This window comes from Canis aureus, chromosome 21, assembly GCF_053574225.1.
Source record: "Canis aureus isolate CA01 chromosome 21, VMU_Caureus_v.1.0, whole genome shotgun sequence".
In the NCBI taxonomy this organism is placed as follows: Eukaryota; Metazoa; Chordata; class Mammalia; order Carnivora; family Canidae; genus Canis; species Canis aureus.
Genome location: NC_135631.1, coordinates 24,056,857 through 24,078,216, shown reverse-complemented (window position 1 = coordinate 24,078,216; position 21,360 = coordinate 24,056,857). Strand labels below are relative to the sequence as shown.

General features: G+C 50.9%; 1 protein-coding gene across 4 annotated transcripts in view; it reads right to left on the bottom strand.

Moving 5' to 3' along the window:
* LDLRAD3 (low density lipoprotein receptor class A domain containing 3) overlaps window positions 1-21,360 on the bottom strand; it is a 233,088-nt gene that overhangs the window by 142,837 nt on the left and 68,891 nt on the right. For 3 of the 4 annotated variants that reach the window (XM_077863618.1, XM_077863620.1, XM_077863619.1), the window contains one exon: window positions 17,580-17,726. In XM_077863618.1, coding sequence (XP_077719744.1) covers window positions 17,580-17,726 — 147 coding nt within the window. Of the gene's footprint in view, window positions 1-9,705; window positions 9,908-17,579; window positions 17,727-21,360 lie in introns of those variants that run through there. The other variant, XM_077863621.1, reaches the window with a different exon arrangement.

Genomic DNA, 21,360 nt, shown 5'->3' with positions numbered 1-21,360 from the left:
GGAGGGTCAACTGCAATAAAGGGCGGTCGCCCAGAATGGCGCGGCCTAGACGCTGTCTGCAACCAAGATCGGGTCTCTCCCGGGGTAAGAGGAGGAGGACCCCCAGGAGACAGTCAGCAGTCCCTTCTGATCATTAGAGTGGTCAGGTCCCCGACACCCTCCATTGGCTGCGTGAAAGCACTCTGCTTATCTCCTCATATTCATGACCCGGTCACACAGCCAGCACTGAGCGAAGCTAGAACTTGGAATCACCCAAAGCCTGAGCAGGTCTAAAAACAGGGAACTCGTTAGCACCTAAGGCACCCCAATACTACTGTCAAAGAGCCCCAAAAAGCAGATTTCGGTTCCTCGTGCAAAACAAATTTCCAAAGACTCATGCTTCGGTAGTTGGAAGTGAGCTCCGTCCTGGAAGAGGACAGAGTGCTGGGTTTGGAACTGCAAATGCCAAGAAGACAGCCAAGGGGAGAAAGGGAGCTTGTGAGGGAACCGGCCCAATGAGATTCAATGCTTTTTGTCTGTTGACTGCAGAACCCTTTGTGGAAATAAAAAAATCTTATGCAAACCTACCAGGTATTAAAAAGAGAAAACTGTAACTGCTTTGCTCTCACAGAGAGAAAAGCCCAAGTCCAAAGCCCCCTCTGCACAGCTGCCCTCCTTCCTTTCATGGAGGCACTAACCCCTGGCACTCGGAGAAGCAAAGGGCGAAACACTGATGGGAGTCTCACTCCTCGCTGCAGAGATGGAAAGTCAGGCCCCAAACCAGGCAGCTGGATCCTTGCATATTCCTACTGGTCTTTAGATAGTTTAGAGCCTTCCCACATTAGTTCCCATCATCTAGGCTGTCTGACTCTTTACACTTCTTTTTTTTTTTTTTTTTAAGATTTTATTTATTTGTTTATTTGATAAAAGAGAGAGAGAAAGAGAATATGAGCAGGAAGGAGGGGCAGAGGGAGAGGGAGAAGCAGGAGCCCGATCCCAGGACCCCGAGATCATGACCTGAGCCAAAGGCATAGGCTTAACCGACTGAGCCACCCAGGTGCCCCAATACTTCCCTTCCAATCACCCTATTGCTACTTGATGCATGGACATGAAGATGATGGTGTTATTATTAATAATAGTAGCTACCTCTTCTCAAGAGCTTAGTAAGTGTCAAGCACCGTCTAAACACTCAAGTATAAATGTATTTAAACTGCGAGGTATTTGATCATCCCCTCTGTTTGATTATTTCCCCCATTTTACAGATGAGGAAACTGAGGCACAGAGCGATTAAATAACTTGCCCAGTAGCAGAGGAACCAGGACACAGCCAAGGTGTCTCGTGCGCTCTGAAGCACTCCACACACCGCCTCTCGTGCGAAAGAAAGAAGTCAGAAGGGAACAGGAGCCCACACCCCCGCCTCCCGGAGACACCCACTGTTCACGGGGATTTAATCTTGCTGGTGTTCCTTGTTGAGATTGTCAAAGGCCAGGCGCCTCGTGCTGAGAATTTCATTTCTGGCTGAGATAAAGTCATTTCCCTCCGTGGGCAGTGCAGGGACGGTACTGTGATCCCTCCGCTTCCTTGAGGAGACAATACGCACGGAAGCATCTTGAAGCAAAACCACCGTTAACCCTTCGCACGTGGCCATCACCTCGCCGGACGCCCTCTGTTCAGAATGTCTTGGGGGCCAACACGCTAGCTGGGGTGCTCGCCTGCCCGGGCATCTCAGAAGCGGTGCTCTGTGGGGTAACCTCCCTCCTCTGATATGGAAAGAGGCTGCAAGGCGAGGCCTGTCCTAACCTCCTCCTCCATCGAGACTCACAGACCAGGGAGCCCCACAGCGCAGGGGACACAAGACTCACACGGGCTGCCGGGTACGATGCAGATTCTCGGAGAGTCCGGGTGAGTCGCCCCCAAATCGACATGAACAGATGAGTCAGGGGACCCACCACACCCGCTTTAGGAAACACTGGTTGGGGACTGCCCCTGATTGCCCGAGAGCCCCGGTGGGGTGATGGCTTAGAGCTTCATTCAGTTGCTGTTCATGAGAAAACTCCAGGAAACTCAGTTGTTTAGGTTTGGGGAGTTTTTGGTTTTGGTTGTTTTTTTTTTGTTTTTTGTTTTTTGTTTTTTTCATTTTTTGTTTTTGTCAACATTATGGGGAGCAGCTTCCTCCTGAGCCATCCAGGTAACACCATGACAACCTTACTCATTCCTGGTGTCACTTGGGGAAGTCTGGTGACTGTCAGAGGGCAGCGGGCATGACAACCTTACTCATTCCCGGTGTCACCTGGGGAAGTCTGGTGACTGTCGGAGCTGACGCCTGTGGGAGGACGATGACCTTTGCCCAGGACAACCGGAAGCACAGGACAGGGACCAGAACTGCAAGTGACATTTGCTGAATGTTCACTGCATAACAGGCCTTGTTCTAAGAGCTTTACAGAGAGCCATTTCATCTCCATAACCCAATGAAATGCAGTTCCTCCCGTCCCATTTCTCTGACACGGCACAGAAGTCCAGACAGGTGTGGGGCCTTGCCCAGGACTGCACGGCCGGGACGCAGGAGAGCAGGATTTGACCCACGCATCAGGCTCTGCACCACGACGCACACAGCTGATGCCCGTCCTTGGTTTGCACGGCCCCCCACCGCACGCCTCTCTGAACTCCCCCTGAAAGCCCCTCCTCCTCCCCACCAGCCACAGGAACTACTACAGACTTGCCCAAACACTTCCCTCCCCCTCCGACCCTCAGGGCTGCGTGGAGCTTTCCTCTTTCCACTGGGATTCCTCTACCTCTTACCGGGTTATTAGCTCATCCTCACTGTCCCGGCCTTAGCTTGGACAGCGGCCTTCTCCCAGACCAGGCCCTGGACGCCCCAGAGGAGAGGAGTGTCCCTCCTGGGGGACCCCAGAGCCCCCAGGCCACTGCCTGGTCAGGGGTTCCTCTCCCCACCTGGCCTAGGGCTCTCGTAGCACAGGGACTTCCTCATCGGTGTCTTCCCAGAGCACCGACTAGGGGCACGTGCACACAGGTGCTCGGTAAATGTTATCAGAATTAACGAACGTCTCGACACAGCTCCTCGGAAGCTGCAGAGATCAGGAAAATGCCCCCCACCCCCCACCCCCCAATGTCTGACAGCAGGAAGCCTAACTGACGAGCCCAGCCAGTGACCCTGGGCCCACTACACTGGGCCAAAGCCAGACCCCTCATGAGCTGCGCTTAGCCACTGACCGGGCACGGCAGGTGGGCTACGACGGGCCCAGCCCCACGAGCCCCAGGACTCCTCCAGCCCACCGGGGGCTCTGGGATATGCCACGGGCCTGGCAGGGCCATTTGAGCCCCCCCCCCCCCATCCCACTCTCCTTGCTCAAATGCCAAACCATCGTGGCTCTCCCTGCCTTCTCCTGGGTGCCTAATCCCCTCCCGGTGTCTGCGCCTCAGCAGACCTAAATGACACAGCCCGAGTCACGACTGCTTCCACGGCCTGTCCCCAAAGTCACGGTGGCCAGACAGGCTCTTCCCCAAGTTACCACCAGAACCCACATCCCAGCACACCGTGAAAAAGCTAACTGGGGAAGTGGACCAAGAGCGGGGGGCCTCACCTCCATTTCCACCTCAGGAGAAGCTCAGAGGAGGGCCTGAGTGGTAGCAGGCATGGGGATGGGGGGGCATGGTCACTGCTGTAGCCCAGAAATGCACCCCAACTGTGAGCAGCAGGTGACCGTCTCCCGCATCCCTTCCCAGCATCAGACTGGCCGGTGCCCCCCCATCCCAGGGAGCTGGGAACAGCCCTGCTTTGGCTTTTAATGTCAGACAGCGAGTGGCTGAGGCCTGCCATGTTCTGCATCAAGACCCTCTGCTCCCTGTCATGCGACAGAGTCTCACTCAGCTTCCCACGGGCTGCCCGCCTGCCGCCCGGGCACTGGGAGCGTGTGAGTACCTGGGAGCGCGTCAAGGGGCAGGAGGTGCCAGGAGCTCAACAGAAAATGGCCCAGTGACAGGTGGCATTGTAATGGTGACTCCTGCCATGGCTTCCACTCTCACTGGCCAAGATGTTCCAAATGGCCAAGACCTTCTGCTCTCATTGGCCAAGAGAAGAAAAATACATCGCGCTGGGTGACCACACCGAAACCACTGTGCAAGGGGGCCGCCCTCCATGAAGGCCCTTCCCCTAGCACAGGAGGTCGGTACAAATCACCGGCATATTGCCCGATCCCAAAAGAACTCGAGAAGCCAACAACCCTTCCACCCAGACAAGAGACAACAGGAGCCAAGATGGTCTTTGGGCCCCTGCGTATTTAAATCCCATCGAGAATTAGAGACTCTGATTGCCTACCTGCCTCCACACGCTCATCCCCTTAAAATGAAGGGCACTGATGGTAGCAGAAATAAGCAACTCCGGTGCAAGCAAACCACAGGCTTCCAAAGGGCTCTGCGAGGATGATCTACTTTGGAATGAACCTGATGCTTATCCGGGCAGTAAAACATGAAATACCCACACAGAACTGCTCTCAATGCCTCCCCTTCGTCCACTGATGCTAGAAAACCTTTCGGCTCCAAGTCATTCTCTGCATTTTGTGGGACTCCTTTTGCAGGAATCGTAGCAAAGCACACGATAGTAACGACGTCGAAAGCCAAAAGTTCCTGAAATGCTTTTTTAAGAGAAATATACAGTTAGCTTCTGACCTCAAAGACTGTCTCTCCACCCCTGCCACTACCACCCCCCACTCCAAACCATCAAAAACCACTTCTCTCAAGTGTTACAAGCAAAAAAGAAAAAAAAAAAATTTTTCTGGTCATGTGTCTGAGTTATATGAATGCGCCACATCCTCTTCTTTTAATTATTACTTTCTCATCTGTCTCTGAATTTTTTAAAAAGCCATTAGGCAATTGCAAAGTAGCTGTGTCGCAGATGAAAGCCCAAGTCTGCATAAAAAAATAAAAATAAAAAGACTGCACAGTCACTGCCTAACTGGGATCAGCAAAATTTGTCTCAATGTGCCAGGAAAAAATAAAAAAAAAAATTTTTTTTGACGTTCTGTGATTTTGCAGCCATTTAAATTTTATTAGCAATTAGGCGGAGCCTGTCGCTGCCGACTATATGGTGCGGCTACAGCCAAACCCTGGCATCAAGAGTGTGTCTGCACGACTTGGCCCCGGGCGACCTGGCCACACTCACTCCAGTGGGAGTGAAGAAGGAGAATGTTCCCAGCTCGGGGCCACTTCATTAGGATTCTCCCCTTGCAGGCAGGGAAAAAGTGCACACGGTGCTGATAATAACAGAGTTCTCTGGAAGTGGCAGGGAGGGCTGGCAAGACGGGAGTGAGGCTGATATTTGTGCAAGAGTTGATTTAAAAGATGACTCCGTGCCACTAACTTCTCAGCTGGTGACAGTATTGGCACTGAAATTGGTAGTTCCCAAGAAAGTGGTGGCAGGTCCCCAAAAGCAGCTGGCATCACCTGGGAGGGCCTGAATGATGGGGTTTCTGGTAGATGCCACGCGAGTCTCCCCATGGCCACCAGGTAGGACTGGAATGACCCCAGCAGGGAGGTCTGAGGGGAGCCGGAACTAAGTAATAATACAAAACTTTCTAAGAGCTGGGGGAGTTGGTGACTTCAGAAATCAAAGAGCTGGGATCCCTGGGTGGCTTAGCAGTTAAGCGCCTGCCTTTGGCCCAGGGCGTGATCCTGGAGTCTGGGGATCGAGTCTCACATCAGGCTCCTGCATGGAGCCTACGTCTCTCTCTGCCTGTGTCTCTGTCTCTCGTAAAGAAGTAAAGTCAAGAAGAAAGAAAGAAAGAAAGAAAGAAAGAAAGAAAGAAAGAAAGAGAGAGAGAGAGAGAGAGAGAGAGAGAGAGAGAGAGAAAGAAAGAAAGAAAGAAAGAAAGAAAGAAAGAAAGAAAGAAAGAGAAAGAAAGAAAGAAAGAAAGAAAGAAAGAAAGAAAGAAAGAGAAGAGAGAAAGAGAGGAGGAAGGAAGGAAGGAAGGAAGGAAGGAAGGAAGGAAGGAAGGAAGGAAGGAATCGAAGAGCTGCTCTCCTCTAGGAAGAGACCGAATTGGACACACTCCTTTCTGTTTTTCTCTAGGCTCTAGGGCATCTGACCTCAACCAGAGTCTGGCTGGGGGGTCTCCTGTCCCAGCTCTAAGGGAGCGGCACCAGGACCCCAGGGAAGGGAGTCTGATCCCTGCTGATGGGGGCTCGAGAGCACTGTGGCTGGCATGGGGCTCCCCCATCCTCGGCTGCCCCACAGCACACCCCTCAAAACGAGTTATCATGGGGTCTCTGGGTTCTGTCTTGTGGAAATGGTACAGGGAAGGGGAACCTTCCTTAGCTTAGACAACTTGCCGGAAAGCAGAATGTACAGGGCACCCTCCAGGCTGTGTTTGAGGACTCCAGGAGCCCCAGGAAACCCGGATCAAATATTCTCTAGCAACCTGGAGACTCAACCCTTTCCGGGAGTCACATACAGCAGGGGAAAGCAGAAGATGGGAGAGTGGGGTTTTTTAAGTGCCTGCTGTGCCCCAGACGTCAGCTCTAGCACATCTGATTTTCCCCCACACCCCTTCTCAGACCTGGTCCCATTTCATAGATAAAGAAACTGAAGCTCCACAAGGGGAAGTGACTAGCCAGTGGCGGAGCTGGGATCTAACCCAGAAATGCGACCCCACACGGCCAGCAGGCGTACAGCTAGTATTTACTGAGTGCTTCCTATGTGCCAGCAGCTAGTTACAAGGTTTTCAAGGTTTTAGCTCATTTAATCCTCATAGAAATTCCACGGGATTTACAGAAACGGGGGCTAAGTACCTCGCCCAGGTGCCAAAGCTCACCTGTGACAGAGCCAGGATCCGGGACAGGCAATATGATTCCAGACCCCCACCCCAAACTCTGCACCTGCATCCTGTCCCCTAAGGAAAACGTACACATGGTGCATTTATTTGCTTGGAAATGTCAGTGCTTTTGGCTGAAATACTACATGCTACCCATCAGAGAAAATTCTATCTCATTGAAGCCAACACCGCATATTGCAAGGCATGCCACCATCTCCCGCACAACGAGGAGAGAAAAAACTTGGCCCATGAAACTAGAATATCAGGTCTTCCTATCCTATCCATGATAAGAGGCGTCTCCACTCCGGAGATCTGCAAACATGAAAAGATGCGTGTCTCAGGACTAAAGAAATATGCAGGCCTTCCCGTGAACAAGACGGTGAGATGCACGACAGACATAGGTTCTCTGCAGAAAGTATCCTAACGCTAAATCCGATCTTTCTAGAATACCCGATAATCCTGACTTTAGGAGCAAGTTCTCAATTTAGAATCACAGGCAGCTCATCTGTATTTTTAGCGTCCTTGGGCAGGAAGGACAGAGGAGACCTGACTGTGGCCCAATCTGGCTGGGAGCTCCCCGGCCTCCTCCAGGTGGGCTGGAAGGCAGAGAGCTACAGACACAGTGCAGTTAGAGCACCTCCCACCCCCGAGGCTCTTCGAGGCCAAGAACTTGCCCCCGCTGCCTACACACTCACTAGCCTTCAGAGAACCCTTTCATCATGGAAATGGCCCAGTCAAGATGGCAGGTGATAGAAGGGAGGTTACACAGAGCTGGCTTTGTAAAAAATATTTACTCATTTTCTCATATGATGATGTACTCTCCCCAGACTGTCACACCATTCCGGCGGTGCTGACACACCTGGCCCAACTCCATGACTCTCATGCTCTCAAGGCAGGGGTGAAACAAGTAACAGCGAGGGGCCCCTGGGTGGCTCAGTCGGTGGAGCGTCTGCCTTCAGCTCAGGCCATGGTCTCAGGCTCCTGGGATCCAGCGAGTCTAGCTTCCTGCTCAGTGGGGAATCCACCTCCCTAAGTGGAGGCAGTGAGAGGCCCCACAGCCCACAGGCCTCCTGGGGAGCTATGGACGGATGCTGCTGCTCCCTGCAGACCCCTACCTCCTCAAGATTCACCCAGGGCCATGTGTTGTGTCCTGGAACCTACGAACACGATCTTACTTGGAAACAGGGTCTTGGCACATGGAGTCTAGTTAAGATGAGGTCACGATGGATTAAGGTGCACCCTAGTCCAATGATGAGTGTCCTTATAGGATGAGGGGAAATTGGTAGATAGAGACAGATGCACAGCGAAGGGGCCACATGTAGACACAGACGCAGGAATTTGCAGTGTTGCATGCACAAGCCAAGGAAGCCAAGGAATGCCAGCCATGAAGCAAGGAAGGGCCCTCCCATGGAGCCTTCAGAGAGAGCACAGCCCCTGCTGACACCCTGATTTTTGACGTCTGGCTTCCAGACCTGAGAGAGAAAGCCTCCCTGCTGTTCTGGGCCATCCAGTTCGTGGTATTTTGTTTTGGCAGGCCTAGCAAACGGATACATTCAGGAGAGTTTCAGAGCACTCTGTATTTCCCTACACGGTGCAAAAAAAACTGCCGGCACCTTCAAACCGCTACAGGGCCCTTTTAGAAAAGTTAGCATAAGGTCAAATTCGTGTTAGGTCAAGTACAGGCTGACAAGCCAGAAATGTCTGTGTGCAGCTGTCGGGTGACCCCCTGGGAATTTTAGCTGTGATCCCAACACCTGGACTGAAGTGTCTCCTCACACCGGACCAGGGTTCAAAGGACACACCTGGGAGCCGGAAGAGGACCGAGAAGACCGTCACTTGTATAAGTTCTGAGCCGAGCACCCTACAGGCCCTGCAGGGCCCGGTGCAGGTTTCAAGCAGGTGTAGCGAAGGCAAGGACTGAAGAAGGCTGTCTGAGCGATGAAGCAAAATGCCATCATCAAAATCCACTTAGGTGCCTAATTGTGCAGGGCTGCAGCGGAGCTGGGAGCCAGCTGACACGGCCACTCTGCAGGCGGGGGCCAACGGCAGGTCCATTAACCAGAGGTCCCCAACTGAATGCAGGACAGCTACCTCTAAACTTCCCTCCCTGCGTCCCCCAGAGCCTGCCAGGCTCATCTCAGACCCTCGGATATTTGTTTCCCTCCCTTTTGCACCAGCTGTGGTGTGCGCGTGGCTCCCTGGAGCTCTGAACTAAAGAGAATTTCTTAGGAGCTCACGAGTGTGTGTGTTCAAGACTCTCTAAAGTGAAAAGAAGATATTGACCCAGCAAAAGAAGGTGTTGCTACGGCTCAGGTTCTTCAAGGTTCTAGAAGAGGTGGGCAGGGGGTGGGCTGGGCCGGTAATATCCAGCATCACACGGCCCAGAATGTCACAATGGACTTGGATTTTAGCAAGAGCGGCATTGGTGCTTATTGAGTTGGCAATTACAGAGTGCATCACCCGTGCCAGGCACCCAGCTCCAAGCCTCGCATACATTGGCTCATTTAAGACAACAACGGCCTGTGGTCAGCAGAGCTGATCTTCACCCTTGTTGTACCAGCAAACAGTGCCTACTGTTCAAGGTCAGCTCATTTCTTACTGGCTTATGGCCTGGATGTGGCGCTATTAGATGTTTTCAATATCACCCCTGGCACCAGGAGCATTATTTTCCCCCCTTTACAGATGAGGAAATAGGGACAGTAGGTAAGATGCTGCCCAGGGCCTCAGGGGTCCTAAGTGGAGGCTGGCCCAAGGCCTCCTGTTCCCAACTGCGGGATGTATGGCCTCACATTTGAGATGAAACCCAATCAGTGAAGTGGGGGGCACGTCCGGGATTACCTACAACATTTTAAAACAAGTACGTGAACAAACAAAAAGACTGAGAAAAGAGGTATCGTACACACACGGGACTTGGATTTCTCCCACATGGGGACTGCCGTGAAGGACAGCGCGTTTTCACTCTCAAGTGTTGACCGATGTCGTGTTGCACTGCAACGATATTCTCTAGACTCTCGTGAGTTCCAGTTTTGTTCTGTGAAGGTCGACGTCCTCAGAAGGCTTTTGAAATCCAGCCCTTAACCATGGCTTGCCAGATCCCAGATCTGGAGGAAAAAGGACATCTCAATCACATGAGCTCAACAATGGAGGGCAGGCCTCTTGGAGGGGCTCGGCGCACGGCGGGAGGGGGGTGATGAAGAGCCCACTACGGCTCCCATCGCTTTAACTGTCCCTGGGAAGTAAGTGAACTAGCTCCCGGAGCTGCCACAACAAAGTACTGTAAACTGAGGGGCACTTGATGGGATGAGGACTGGGTGTTATTCTATATGTTGGCAAATTGAACACCAATAAAAAATAAATTTATAAAAAAAATAAATAAAAATAAAAATAAAAAACTGAGTGGCTCTAAGCAACAGAAAAGTATTCTCTCAGATTTCTGCAAAGAAGTTGGCCATCGAGGTGTCAGCAGGGCCATGTTCCCTCCGAGACTCTGGGTGGACTTTTTTCCTGCCTCTCTTCAGCTTCTGGTGGCGGCTGTTCAGTGCCTGACATTCCTTGGCTCGCAGCTCCATCACCCTATCTCTGCTTCTGTTGTCACCTGGCCTCTTGTCCTCATGTCTTCACACTGTCTTCTTATAAGGACACCCCTACTCCAATATGACCTCATCCTCAATGATCCCAATTCCAAATAAGGTCACATTCTGAGGTCCTGGGGCTTGGGAGTTCGATGTATCTTTCTGGGGGATGCAATTCAACCCACAACAGTATGATTCTTCCTTTCAAATTCTTTAAGAAAAAGAGCAGGCTGCTTGTGAACGTCACCCTGTCACACAGCAGTGGGGCTGCTGTCACTCACCATATAACGATTTTATTTATTCATTCAAGAGAGAGCGCAGGAGCTCGAGCAGGGGGAGGGGCAGAGGGAGAAGGACAGACAGACTTCCCACTGGGCTGGATCCCAGGATCCCGAGACCACAACCTAAGCCTAAGTCAGACGCTCAACCAACTGAGCCACCCAGGTGCACCATGTAACAATTTCTTAAAAACAAAAGGGAGATGGGTAGATATCTGGATTAGTTTGCTAGAGCTGTGATAACAAAGGGCCACAACTTGGTGGCATCCAAAATAGAAATGTACTGTCTCAACAATCCCAAAGCCCAGAAGTCTAAAATCAAATGGTCATGGGCAGCCCCAGTGGCTCACAGTTTAGCACTGCCTTCAGACCCTGGAGACCCAGGATGGAGTCCCAAATCGGGCTCCCTGCACGGAGCCTGCTTCTCCCTCTGCCTGTGTCTCTGCCTCTCTCTCTCTCTCTCTCTGTCTCTCATAAATAAATAAAATCTTTAAAAAAAAAAAAAAAAAAGAAGAAAGAAAGAAAATAAAATCAAACGGTCAGCAGGTGGTTGGCTCCTTCTGAGGGCTGCGAGCAAAGGTTTGTCCCAGACACCTCTCCTTGGCTTTAAATAGCCATCTTCTCTCTCTGCTATTTGATACGGATAATATCTCACACTCAATGTCCACAGTAGCCAAACTGTGGAAGGAGCCACGATGTCCTTTGACAGATGAATGGATAAAGAAGATGTGGTTTATGTATATAAAATGGAATATTACTCAGCCATCAGAAAGGATGAATACCCATCACTTACTTCGATGCAGATGGAACCGGAGGGTCTTACGCTGCATGAAATAACTCGATCAAAGAAAGACAATTATCATCGGGTGGAATGTAAGAAATAGTGAAAGGGACCATAAGAGAAGGGGGAGAAATTGAGTGGGGAAAAGTCAGAGAGGGAGACAAACCATGAGAGACTCCTAACTCTGGGAAACACATAAAGGATTGTAGAAGGAGAGGTGGGTGGGGGAGGGGTAACTGGGTGACGGGCCTTAAGGAGGGCACATGATGAGATGAGCAGTGGGCATTACACTATATGTTGGCAAACTGAGTTTAAATAAAATTTAAAAAAAGAAAAATCTCACACTCCAGTTTTGTGCCCTCATCTCTGCTTGCCAGAGAGCACAAACCTTACAAGAAAACATTACATGCGGCACCACCTACAGGCAGAAGAGGAGAAGGATGATAAAAAGGAAGCGTTTCCATGTCCCCTGCTACTTTCCTCCACCTTCGTATTTCTCGGGTGTTCCTTATTCCAAACTTGCCCTCTGAAGCCTCTCATGGGTTTCCGCCATCACACCAGAGTGGTGAAAAGTCGCATTCAAGAAATGGTTGGAAATAGTAAAAGCAAATAAAATTCAAGTTCCAGTTTTGCACTTTCCAGTCTCTGAACCTGGAAATCCATTAAAATCTTATCACTTGACAAGATGCTTGAATGCATCCCCATCTCCTCTTCACCCCCACCTTCACGTGCACGCACAGGCGGGTACACACACAGGACCTAAGGTTGGAAAGTCTATACACGCCTGATCAAAGACATCAATCCATCTCATTTTTCAAAGACGACGACCAGCTTGTGACACGGAACTCAAACCTCCAAGACCTCTCCCCCATGTGGTCAGGACACAGAGAGATGGCAGCGACAATCCAACACCAAGCTGGAAGGAGATCCCAAGGCTCATGATTCCAGGCCACGTGTGAGTTCTGGAAAGTTGGACGGCTGCTTTATTATTACAGCGTGTGGCAGTAATTACAGTACACACAGTCTCTTCTTGCAGAGACTCATGGCACTAACGGCCGCCTCAGAAATCATCTACATAGAAGAACATTATTGATGTTTCTCAGGGTTTTTTTAAAAAAAGCAGGTTAGTAGTGGTAACATACAGGAGAATCCGATTCAGCACAGTAACACAGAAGCAGGTAGAGAAAGCCTGTGGTCTCTGGTGGAGGAAGGTGCTGGGCATTCATTCTCTAGGGCAACAGGCCAGCTCTGGTAATCTCTCTGGGTTCAGGTTCCTCATCTGGAAGTAACAACAGTCCCTTCCTCATAAGGCTTGTGACAGTCCAATGAGTTAATACAGCGTAATATGCCTGGGCCAGGGCAACCCAGAGGAAGCTCTCAAATTATCTCTGCATTCATGGGGCTTCCATATTTTTCTAAAACATCTCTATTCCTGGGGCACCTGGGTGGCTCAGTGGTTGAGCATCTGTCCTTGGTTCAGGTCATAATCCTGGGGTCCTGGGATGGAGTCCCACATCAGTCTCCCTGGGTGGAGCCTGCTTCTCCATCTGCCTGTGTCTCTGCCTCTCTCTCTCTCTCTCTGTCTCTCATGAATAAATAAATAAATAAAATCCTTAAAAAAAAAAAAGTTATTTGGACAAAATGATCATTTAGGACATCCTATCAACCAAAAGCAGAAACTCACTCAAACTATCCCAAAATGAGCCTCTTCTTTCAAAACTCTAAGGAGAAAAAAAATAAAAAATAAAAAATAAATAAATAAAAAAACTCTAAGGAGGAGGTTCTCCAGATTCACAAGGTGGAATATTTAATGACTCAATCTGAGTGGGAATTTATTCTAGTCCATTAATAGATAATTTCACAAAAATCAGAAGTATGACTTGTAAATAGCGCTACGGGAAAACATTTAAACTCCTTAGACAATAAAAAAATAAAAATTAAAATATGTAACTTTTCTATTAAATTAGCCAAAAAAAATATTTTTTAAGATATTAACCAATGCTGCCAAGACTAAAATAAAACCAGAATTCTCACACGTTGCCCGTGAGGGAGCACAGGGTATGAACCGTTAGCAAAATAAGTGAGCATCGGTTTCAAGAACTATAACAGGCTCCTGTCCTCTGACCCAGTAATTTCACTTCTGAGAACCCAGTCTAAGAAAATCTCTCAAAACAGGGGAAAAGTCATGTCCACCCTCATGTTCACAACATTGAACACTATTTCTAACCCTGGAAAACTGGAAACAACATAAATGCCAAATTATGAGTAAATAAACTATATTATATCATGTGAATGGACTGTTTTCCTAAGCATTAAAACTGATGGAGAAATATGAAAGAAAATACATTAAAATATTAAAAGGAGGGACGCCTGGGAGGCCTAGAGGTTGGGCGTCTGCCTTCAGCTCAGGTCATGATCCCAGGGTTCCAGGATCGAGTCCCGCATCGGGCTCCCAGCACGGAGCCTGCTTCTCCCTCTGCCTGTGTCTCTGCCTCCCTCTCTGTGTCTCTCATGAATAAATAAATAAAATGTTAAAAGATCAAAATGTTACTGGGGAAAAAAATCAAAATAGAAAATTGTATACCTACAGTGATCACAGCTGGGAAAAACCCTGAATAAAAGCTTCTAAGATGCTGGACACCTGGGTAGCTCAGCAGCTGAGCGTCCACCTTTGGCTCAGAGCGTGATCCTGGGGTCCTGGAATCGAGTCCCATACCAGGCTCCCTGCAGGGAGCCTGCTTCTCCCTCTGCTTGTGTGTCTGCCTCTCTCTGTCTCTCATGAATAAATAAATAAAATTAAAAAAAAAAAAAAAAGCTTCTAAGATTCTAACAGTGGTTCCGTTAGAGTTCAGACGTTCAGACTTTAGGTGCTATGCTGCTAAGGTCCCTTCCTGTTCCCCTAATATTTACAGTATGTGATTTTTATTATGTTTATGATAAAAATAATGAAAATCCTTCCTCTGCTATGAAGACAGAACAGCTTCTAACTCATCCCATCCCAACACGACACAGCTCTCCGGCCTCTTCTCTCACCCTTTGGAAAGCACAAGAATTCCCCTTTCTTAAGTCTACTATCCTCCAAAGGCCGAAGTCATTTCTTGGGATCCTTGAGGCAATCATCTCTCTTGCAGAGAGGACATTAGTCACCTTCGCTCTCCTCCCCGTAAGGACCACATTGGTCCAAAGAATCCCAGAACCAAAGAATCAAAGGAAGGACAGAGAGGAGGCCTGAGTTCTACGGCAGCTGCTCTCAAAGTGCCCTGGAAAAGACGGTGCGGTTGGCACCCTGAAGACCTCAGCCCAGTCCAGCCTGGCTCTGGCTGAAACCATCGTGTCAACTGCTCCCTGGGTATGGGGAAGTTCCTTCACTGACCCCAAGCAAACACCCCACCACAGGGCAACGGTTAGGGTACCCCACACCAACATGACAGGACAGTAGGCAACCTCACCAAACAACAATCCTGAAGGCTAAATGTGGTCATGTGACGGGGCCCCTGGTTGGCTCAGTGGCAGAGCATCTGCCTTCGGCCCAGGGCGTGATCCTGGAGTCCCTGCAGGGAGCCTGCTTCTCCCTCTGCCCGTGTCTCTCTGCCTCTCTTTGTGTGCCTCTCATGAATAAATAAGTATAATCTTTTAAAAAAATTAAATTAAAAAATTAAATAAAAATGGTCATGTGGCAAAGGGCCTCTAATGTCAAGTCGAAAAAAGCAGGTGACTCCGTGACACACCACCATGACGACACCTGTATAAAACAGTTTGTACAGACTGACGGGTAACCGCTGATGTTTAGGATACCCAGACACCGTGCCATGTGTTCCACATGCATTTAACCTCCACAACAAGGCTGACCAGGGCCTAGTATTTCTCGTTCAATCCTCCCGGGGCTCAAGCCTAGGACATCCTACTAATTTCCCTCTGATTGAGCAGCAGCGATTGAGCAGCAGCATGTGATCAGGGCAGACAGGTGGGAGGGAGGGCTGGGATGGGGGACACTCTGTCCCCAGTGCTCATACTCTCAACCCCCAGACTGGGAAGAAATACGGAAGAAATTCCAAAATGCAAGTAGAATTTGTTTTAGAAAAATGACCTCTTTTCCCTTCCCTCTCTTACCTAAACTTTTTAATGTTCTGTTCTCAATGATTTAAAGACAAAAAGAAAAAAAGAGAAAGGCAACAGAAGAGGGGTTCTTTAATGTGTGTGTTTGTGTGTACGGGTTTTTAGATTATGTTTTGATCAAAACACTAAATAAATGCCAATCAAGCCTTTAATATGCTTGGGGGTTCAGGGTAGGAAATGAGGAAAAGAGACAGAGAACATCCAACGCAAGCCTGTTCCAAACCAAACCAAACAGTGCCAGGCAGCTGCCTAAATCATCTTTTTTTTTTTTTTTTTTTTAATATTCTCTTTCCATCACCTTTTCCAATTTGTGCATAAATTCTGAAATCATGGAATTAGACGTGATACAAGACACAGAATGTCACAGAATATCCTAACATCACACAGCTGCTATTGACAAAGCTGAGAATAAAACTTACATCTCACGTCCAAACCCCGTATGCTTTCATACACTGACCCTGGGCTGAATACTCCCGGCTTAGCTAAAGAAAATCTGCATTTACTACAGTTCATATATACACACTGTATTCCAAAAATGAACATTCTATATATTTGTGAATTGTTTAATGACACTCAAAACTGGACAAATTACAGAGTTCATGCACGATCTCACTGTATACATTGTTTCTATCAATTTTGAAGACCTAGACACAGAGAAAGCTGAAATAGACATTAATACTTTTTAAAAAAATTCTGCAAAAATAAAAATGCATTATGTATACTGGTCTGTTATATAAAAAAAAAAAAGTCACATGCAATAAACAAAATGAATATTCCCCACAAAAAAAAAAAAACAGAATTCCTAATCCACTCCCCTCCCAAACGTTCCCTGAAGAGCAGGGACAGGCAAGCAGTGCTATCGGACCCCAGGGCCAGTCGAGGGGCCGGTCTCTGGGCAGGCAGCAGGCCCAAGGGAGCACATCATGAGGGAGGGAGGGGTGGCTGGCTCAAGAGGTGGGCTCCAACCCAGTTCCCCTTCCCGTGCGTCAATAGACTGGGCCTCAAATCCCCGTCCCAGCAACGTTAAAGTTCAAATTATCATCTCCTCAGCCATTTCCTCAGCTGGCTTCCAGAAAGAGAGCAGATTCGGAGCCAGAACACACAGTTCTCCTGTCAGTGAGGCCCTGTGGCCTGGTGCCCGAAGCTCATAGACGAGCCAAGAACCAGTGTCCAGCTGTGCGGTCCCCGGGCAGTTGACCCCCTGGGGAACCCAGGGCCCAGCACACCTCAGGTGCGCTTCCCGTCTGCCAGGGTGCTGTGGCCGAGCTCACCCTGCAGCACCTCACTCTACGGGGCAGGGAGCGTGGTCACCCGCCACCCCGGACGCCCTCACTCACATCCGCTGCTGCTTTTCTTACAGATCGCCACAGACTCAAATCTCATGCATATTTTGGGGGCAGAGAATAGGAAAGAGGCTGAAGGAGAAGGTGGGGTGGGGACGATAAGAAAAAACGCAGCTCCTGGTGGTGCCCATGCGAAGGGGGTGCCCAGGCCATCTCAGCAGACAAAAGGGCAGGTGCAAGCAAATTACGATCTCCTCACTACCAGCTACGTGCGGGATACTTGGCAGGATGCTACAACTTATTTCATCATTAAGAACATTTCACAATGTACAAGATGTGAAAGACAGTTCCCAGCCTGGGCCTTGGGGTCAGGCAGCCCTGAGTGCAAATCCAGATCTGCTCCTCACTGGACGGGAGCCACGGAGGCTGCATCACCTCTGGGAGTCTCAGAGTCCGCATATATAAAGCAAAAGCAAAGACAGTGCCCCAGGGTGGGGCTGGGAAGTGCGGGTGGAGGGGGCCTCTGTTCTCCCACAGCTGAGGCTCCGTCCCCACCAGGACTCCAAGCTCCGCACCGACCGTGCTGCCCCGGCCACAGCTGAGGAGTGGACGGGCCAGGACTGCGGGCCAGACTGCGAACCCACCAGCTCGCGGCACGCGGAGCGCGCAGGGTCTGAGCCAGAGCAGGCCCTCGTCCCCAGGACCTCCCGCGCCCCCACCCCGGCAAAGGGCCAGCCACTCACGGCACTCCTTCTCATCACTCTTGTCGAAGCAGTCGGGCAGCCCATCACACTGCCAGGCGCCGGGGATGCACCGCCCGTTGCCGCACATGAAGTTGCCTGGAATGTTGCACTCGTTGGTGAAGTTGTTCCCAGGGAGCAGCTGGCTCTCTGCGGGAGAGAGGGGACGGGGGGATCAGACAGGCAGACACGGCAAGGAGCCGCGCCCGCACCGCTGCATGGGCTCTGGTTCGACACGGGTCACGTGCGCAAGACATCCCATAGGCGACCTGACTTCCCTGGCCCTCAGTTTCCACATCTGCAAAATGGACGGATAATCCGCCCCACACCACCCCAGAGACTCGAAGAGAACTAGAGATGGAAAAATATGGGGAAGCCTGTAGCAGGTGCTCAGCACACAACAGGTGCTCACTGACTTCCTTCTTTCTCTGTCGGAAAGCTCGGTCGTAAAACTCAAACATTCTTTCCAGGCCTTCAACAGTGGCTCAACATGAAGGTTCCAGGATAGGAGTGAGCACTGGGCTCCCACCTGCCTCCAAGAGCAGGAACTGCGGATTCCTTTCAGGCCTCAGACTCCGGGGCCCTACAACCACCGAATACTTGAACTCAGGCCTTCTAGCCCCCACAGCGAGAGAGGGTGGGGAGCACCCAGGTCACTGAACGATTTGCCCAGAGTTCCTGGAAGTTTAGAGCCAAGCCCCAAGGTTTAAATCTACACCACTGAGCACAGTCACCAAACGCCAAGGCCCTGCCAAGATTGGCCAAGTGTCAGGCTGGAAAGCAAACAGGGAAGGCCAGGGCATGTGGGCAGGGGTGCTGAATTCATCCACCAATGGACCCCGGGGCAGATTTTCAAGGGAGTCAAAATCTGATGAATCTCATCAGTGTGAGCCAGTGTGGTCAACGGCCAGGAGACAAAGAAACACCTGGAGGCAGAGTTGTCTTAGGGGAAAAGGAAAGAAAAAGACCGGGACCTCCACGGGTTCCTCTTGAATCTCCAATAAGCATTTACTGAATTTTCATGACCAGACACCTGTGCAGGTCCTCACCATGCAGAGTGGAAAGCTGGGGCTCCCCCCTTCAGGCTGGGAAGGTACAGGCTCAGAGAAAGAGGGGGTGCCCCCATCTGCCCGAGAGCTAGGAGCAGGGCAGGGCCCAGGATCGTCACCAAAGAGAAGCATCTCATTCCAGACCCCCCGATGTGACCTCTGTACCATGCCACTAGCCTTTACTTGGCTTCTTGTGTTTACCTGGAATGCCCTTCAACCTGTGAGTCTCCCACTAATAAACCCCTAGGTACCCTTTCTCATGCAACTTGTTACTCTATGAACTGCTCCCCTACTTCTCCAAGCAGAGACGAGCCCTGCCTCTGTTGTGTGGCTGGAGTACCACCGAGGCGATACCAAAAAATATTTTATAACCGGAACAAGTAAGCATCAACAGATGGGAATGGACACAGTCACAGGCAAGCAGTACGTCAGCTGTGGACATTCCTCGTAGCCACCCCCGCTGCCCCGCCCCCTGCACTCAATTAATAATGTACGTGCAGGTCTCTCTACTGAAAATGAGTTTTTGTAGTTCACTGAAGATTCTAGAACAGCAGCTATACATGAGGAGAGGGCCTCACTCTGCCCCAACTATCCACAAGGGAACCCGAAACACCTCCCTGACCCCTCCTCACTCCATCACCCCCTATGGAGGGCCAATCCCCGAGCCCTGCACGTCAACCTCAGTGCCACCAGGCTTGCCTCCAGCCCGAGCGACCACCATCCTGTACCAGCACGCTGCCCCGGTCAGTCTCCCAGCTTGGCCTCCCTGCCTCCCCCCACGGCCAGCAGGCCCTTGCTAAAGAGAAAATCCATCATGACACTTTCTCACTTTAAAAAGCTACTGAATGGGGACGCCTGGGTGGCTGAGCAGTTTGGCACCTGCCTTCAGCCCAGGGCCTGATCCTGGAGACCCGCGATTGGGTCCCACGTCGGGCTCCCCGCAGGGAACCTGCTTCTCCCTCTGCCTGTGTCTCTGCCTCTCTCTGTGCCTCTCATGAATAAATAAATAAAATCTAAAAAAAAAAAAAGCTATTGGATGGCTCCCCAGTGTCCTTAGGATAAAGTAAAAATTCCAGGCATTAAGGAAAGGTTCCAAGAAAAAGGTGACATTTGCAGTGGAGGGTGACAGACACAGAGATGAAACAGAGGGCCCCTCGGGCCCGAAGAAAGGCTCAGCACAGAGCACTGGCGGGTATGGAACACAAACCCCACAGCTCTGATTGCGAGGGGCTGCAGGCAGACTATGCCACTATTTCCCCCTACTCCCCCGCGGTGCTCCGTCCACTGGGGCCACACTCAGGATCAGATTCCCTCTCAAGACCCCAAAAAACAGGGCAGCCCGGGTGGCTCAGTGGTTTGGCGCTGCCTTCAGTCCAGGGCGTGACCCCAGAGACCCGGGATCGAGTCCCATGTTGGGCTCCCTGCATGGAGCCTGCTTCTCCCTCTGCCTCTCTCTCTCTCTCTCTCTCTCTCTCTGTCTCTGTCTCTATAAATAAATAAATACATAAAATACATAAATACATAAATAAGATGGAAAGCATTTAAAAAAAAAAAAGACTCCAAAGAACCACCACTAGCCCTGGGAAAAGCGTGAGACCAGTTCACCACCTTCAGGCGAGAGCAATCTCGGAAGAAGGGGAATCACAGGAGGGGAGCCCAGGAGGCCGGCCGGGTGCGGGGTGCGGGCCAGACACGGAATGCACACCCCAGAACGCGCACCATCCCCCTGCTTCCTAACGACCCCCGGCTTCAGCTGCAAGCTGCTGGGAGCTCGCTGGGGCTCCGGAATGCAGCTGCCGGTCCGTGTGCTTTGGAAACTCCCTGCGCTGGCCCGGAGAGCTGGCTCCGGGGAGGCAGGTCCCCCGGAGGATCACTGCACCTGCAGAGTCCCGCTGATACCCAGATTTCCGGGGGCAGAAAACTGGCCAGATTAGGTGCCAAGGTGCTTGTTCTGAGAGTCACCACCAGGCCGGCGCGGGACGCAGCCTTGACAAACGCAAGGCCGTGGAGCGGACACCCGGGTCGGGCCGTGATACGCGGGCTTGGGGGGCTTCGACGGCAGGACTGGGGTCCCCGGGCGGGGGAAGGCCCACGCACAGCTACGCCCTTTGCGAGCTTCTGAGCAACACGTGCCCGGGGCCCCGCGCCGGGGCCTTCAGGGCGGCGACCGTATCACCAAACTCCAAAGCACGAGGAGGAACCAAGGCCGAGAAGCTAAATCCTGTTGGCTCTGAACTCAAAAATCTTCCTCAAACCCATCCCAAGTGCTTTATTAAACTGGCACGGCCCTGTGCGACCCGCCACGACTTCCTGTCCCCTTTAGACCAGTGGTTCTCAACAGGGGACAATTTGCCCCCACCACCCCCCGGGGGACACGTGGAGGTGTCCGGAGACGTTTGGTTGTGGCGTCTAGTGAACCGAGGCCAGGACTGCTGCCCATCTGCAATGCACACAGCTGCCCCTCACTACAAAGAATCAGCTGGCCCGAAATGTCTATAGGGCTGAGGCCAAGAAATCCTTGAGAAAGTCTGAGAAAACCAACCCTCCCACTTTCTCTTCTCATGCCCCCCAGTTCTTTCTCCTGCGAGCACATTGAGGTCTTGAAATGCCACCGATGGTGTCTCGGCACCTTCCCTAACAAGCCTAAAACCTGTGCCATGGTTTATAAGGCCGGTCATGACCTGCCCCGCCTACCACTGCCACGTCATTTCCTCAACATCAGCGTCCTCTCTGCA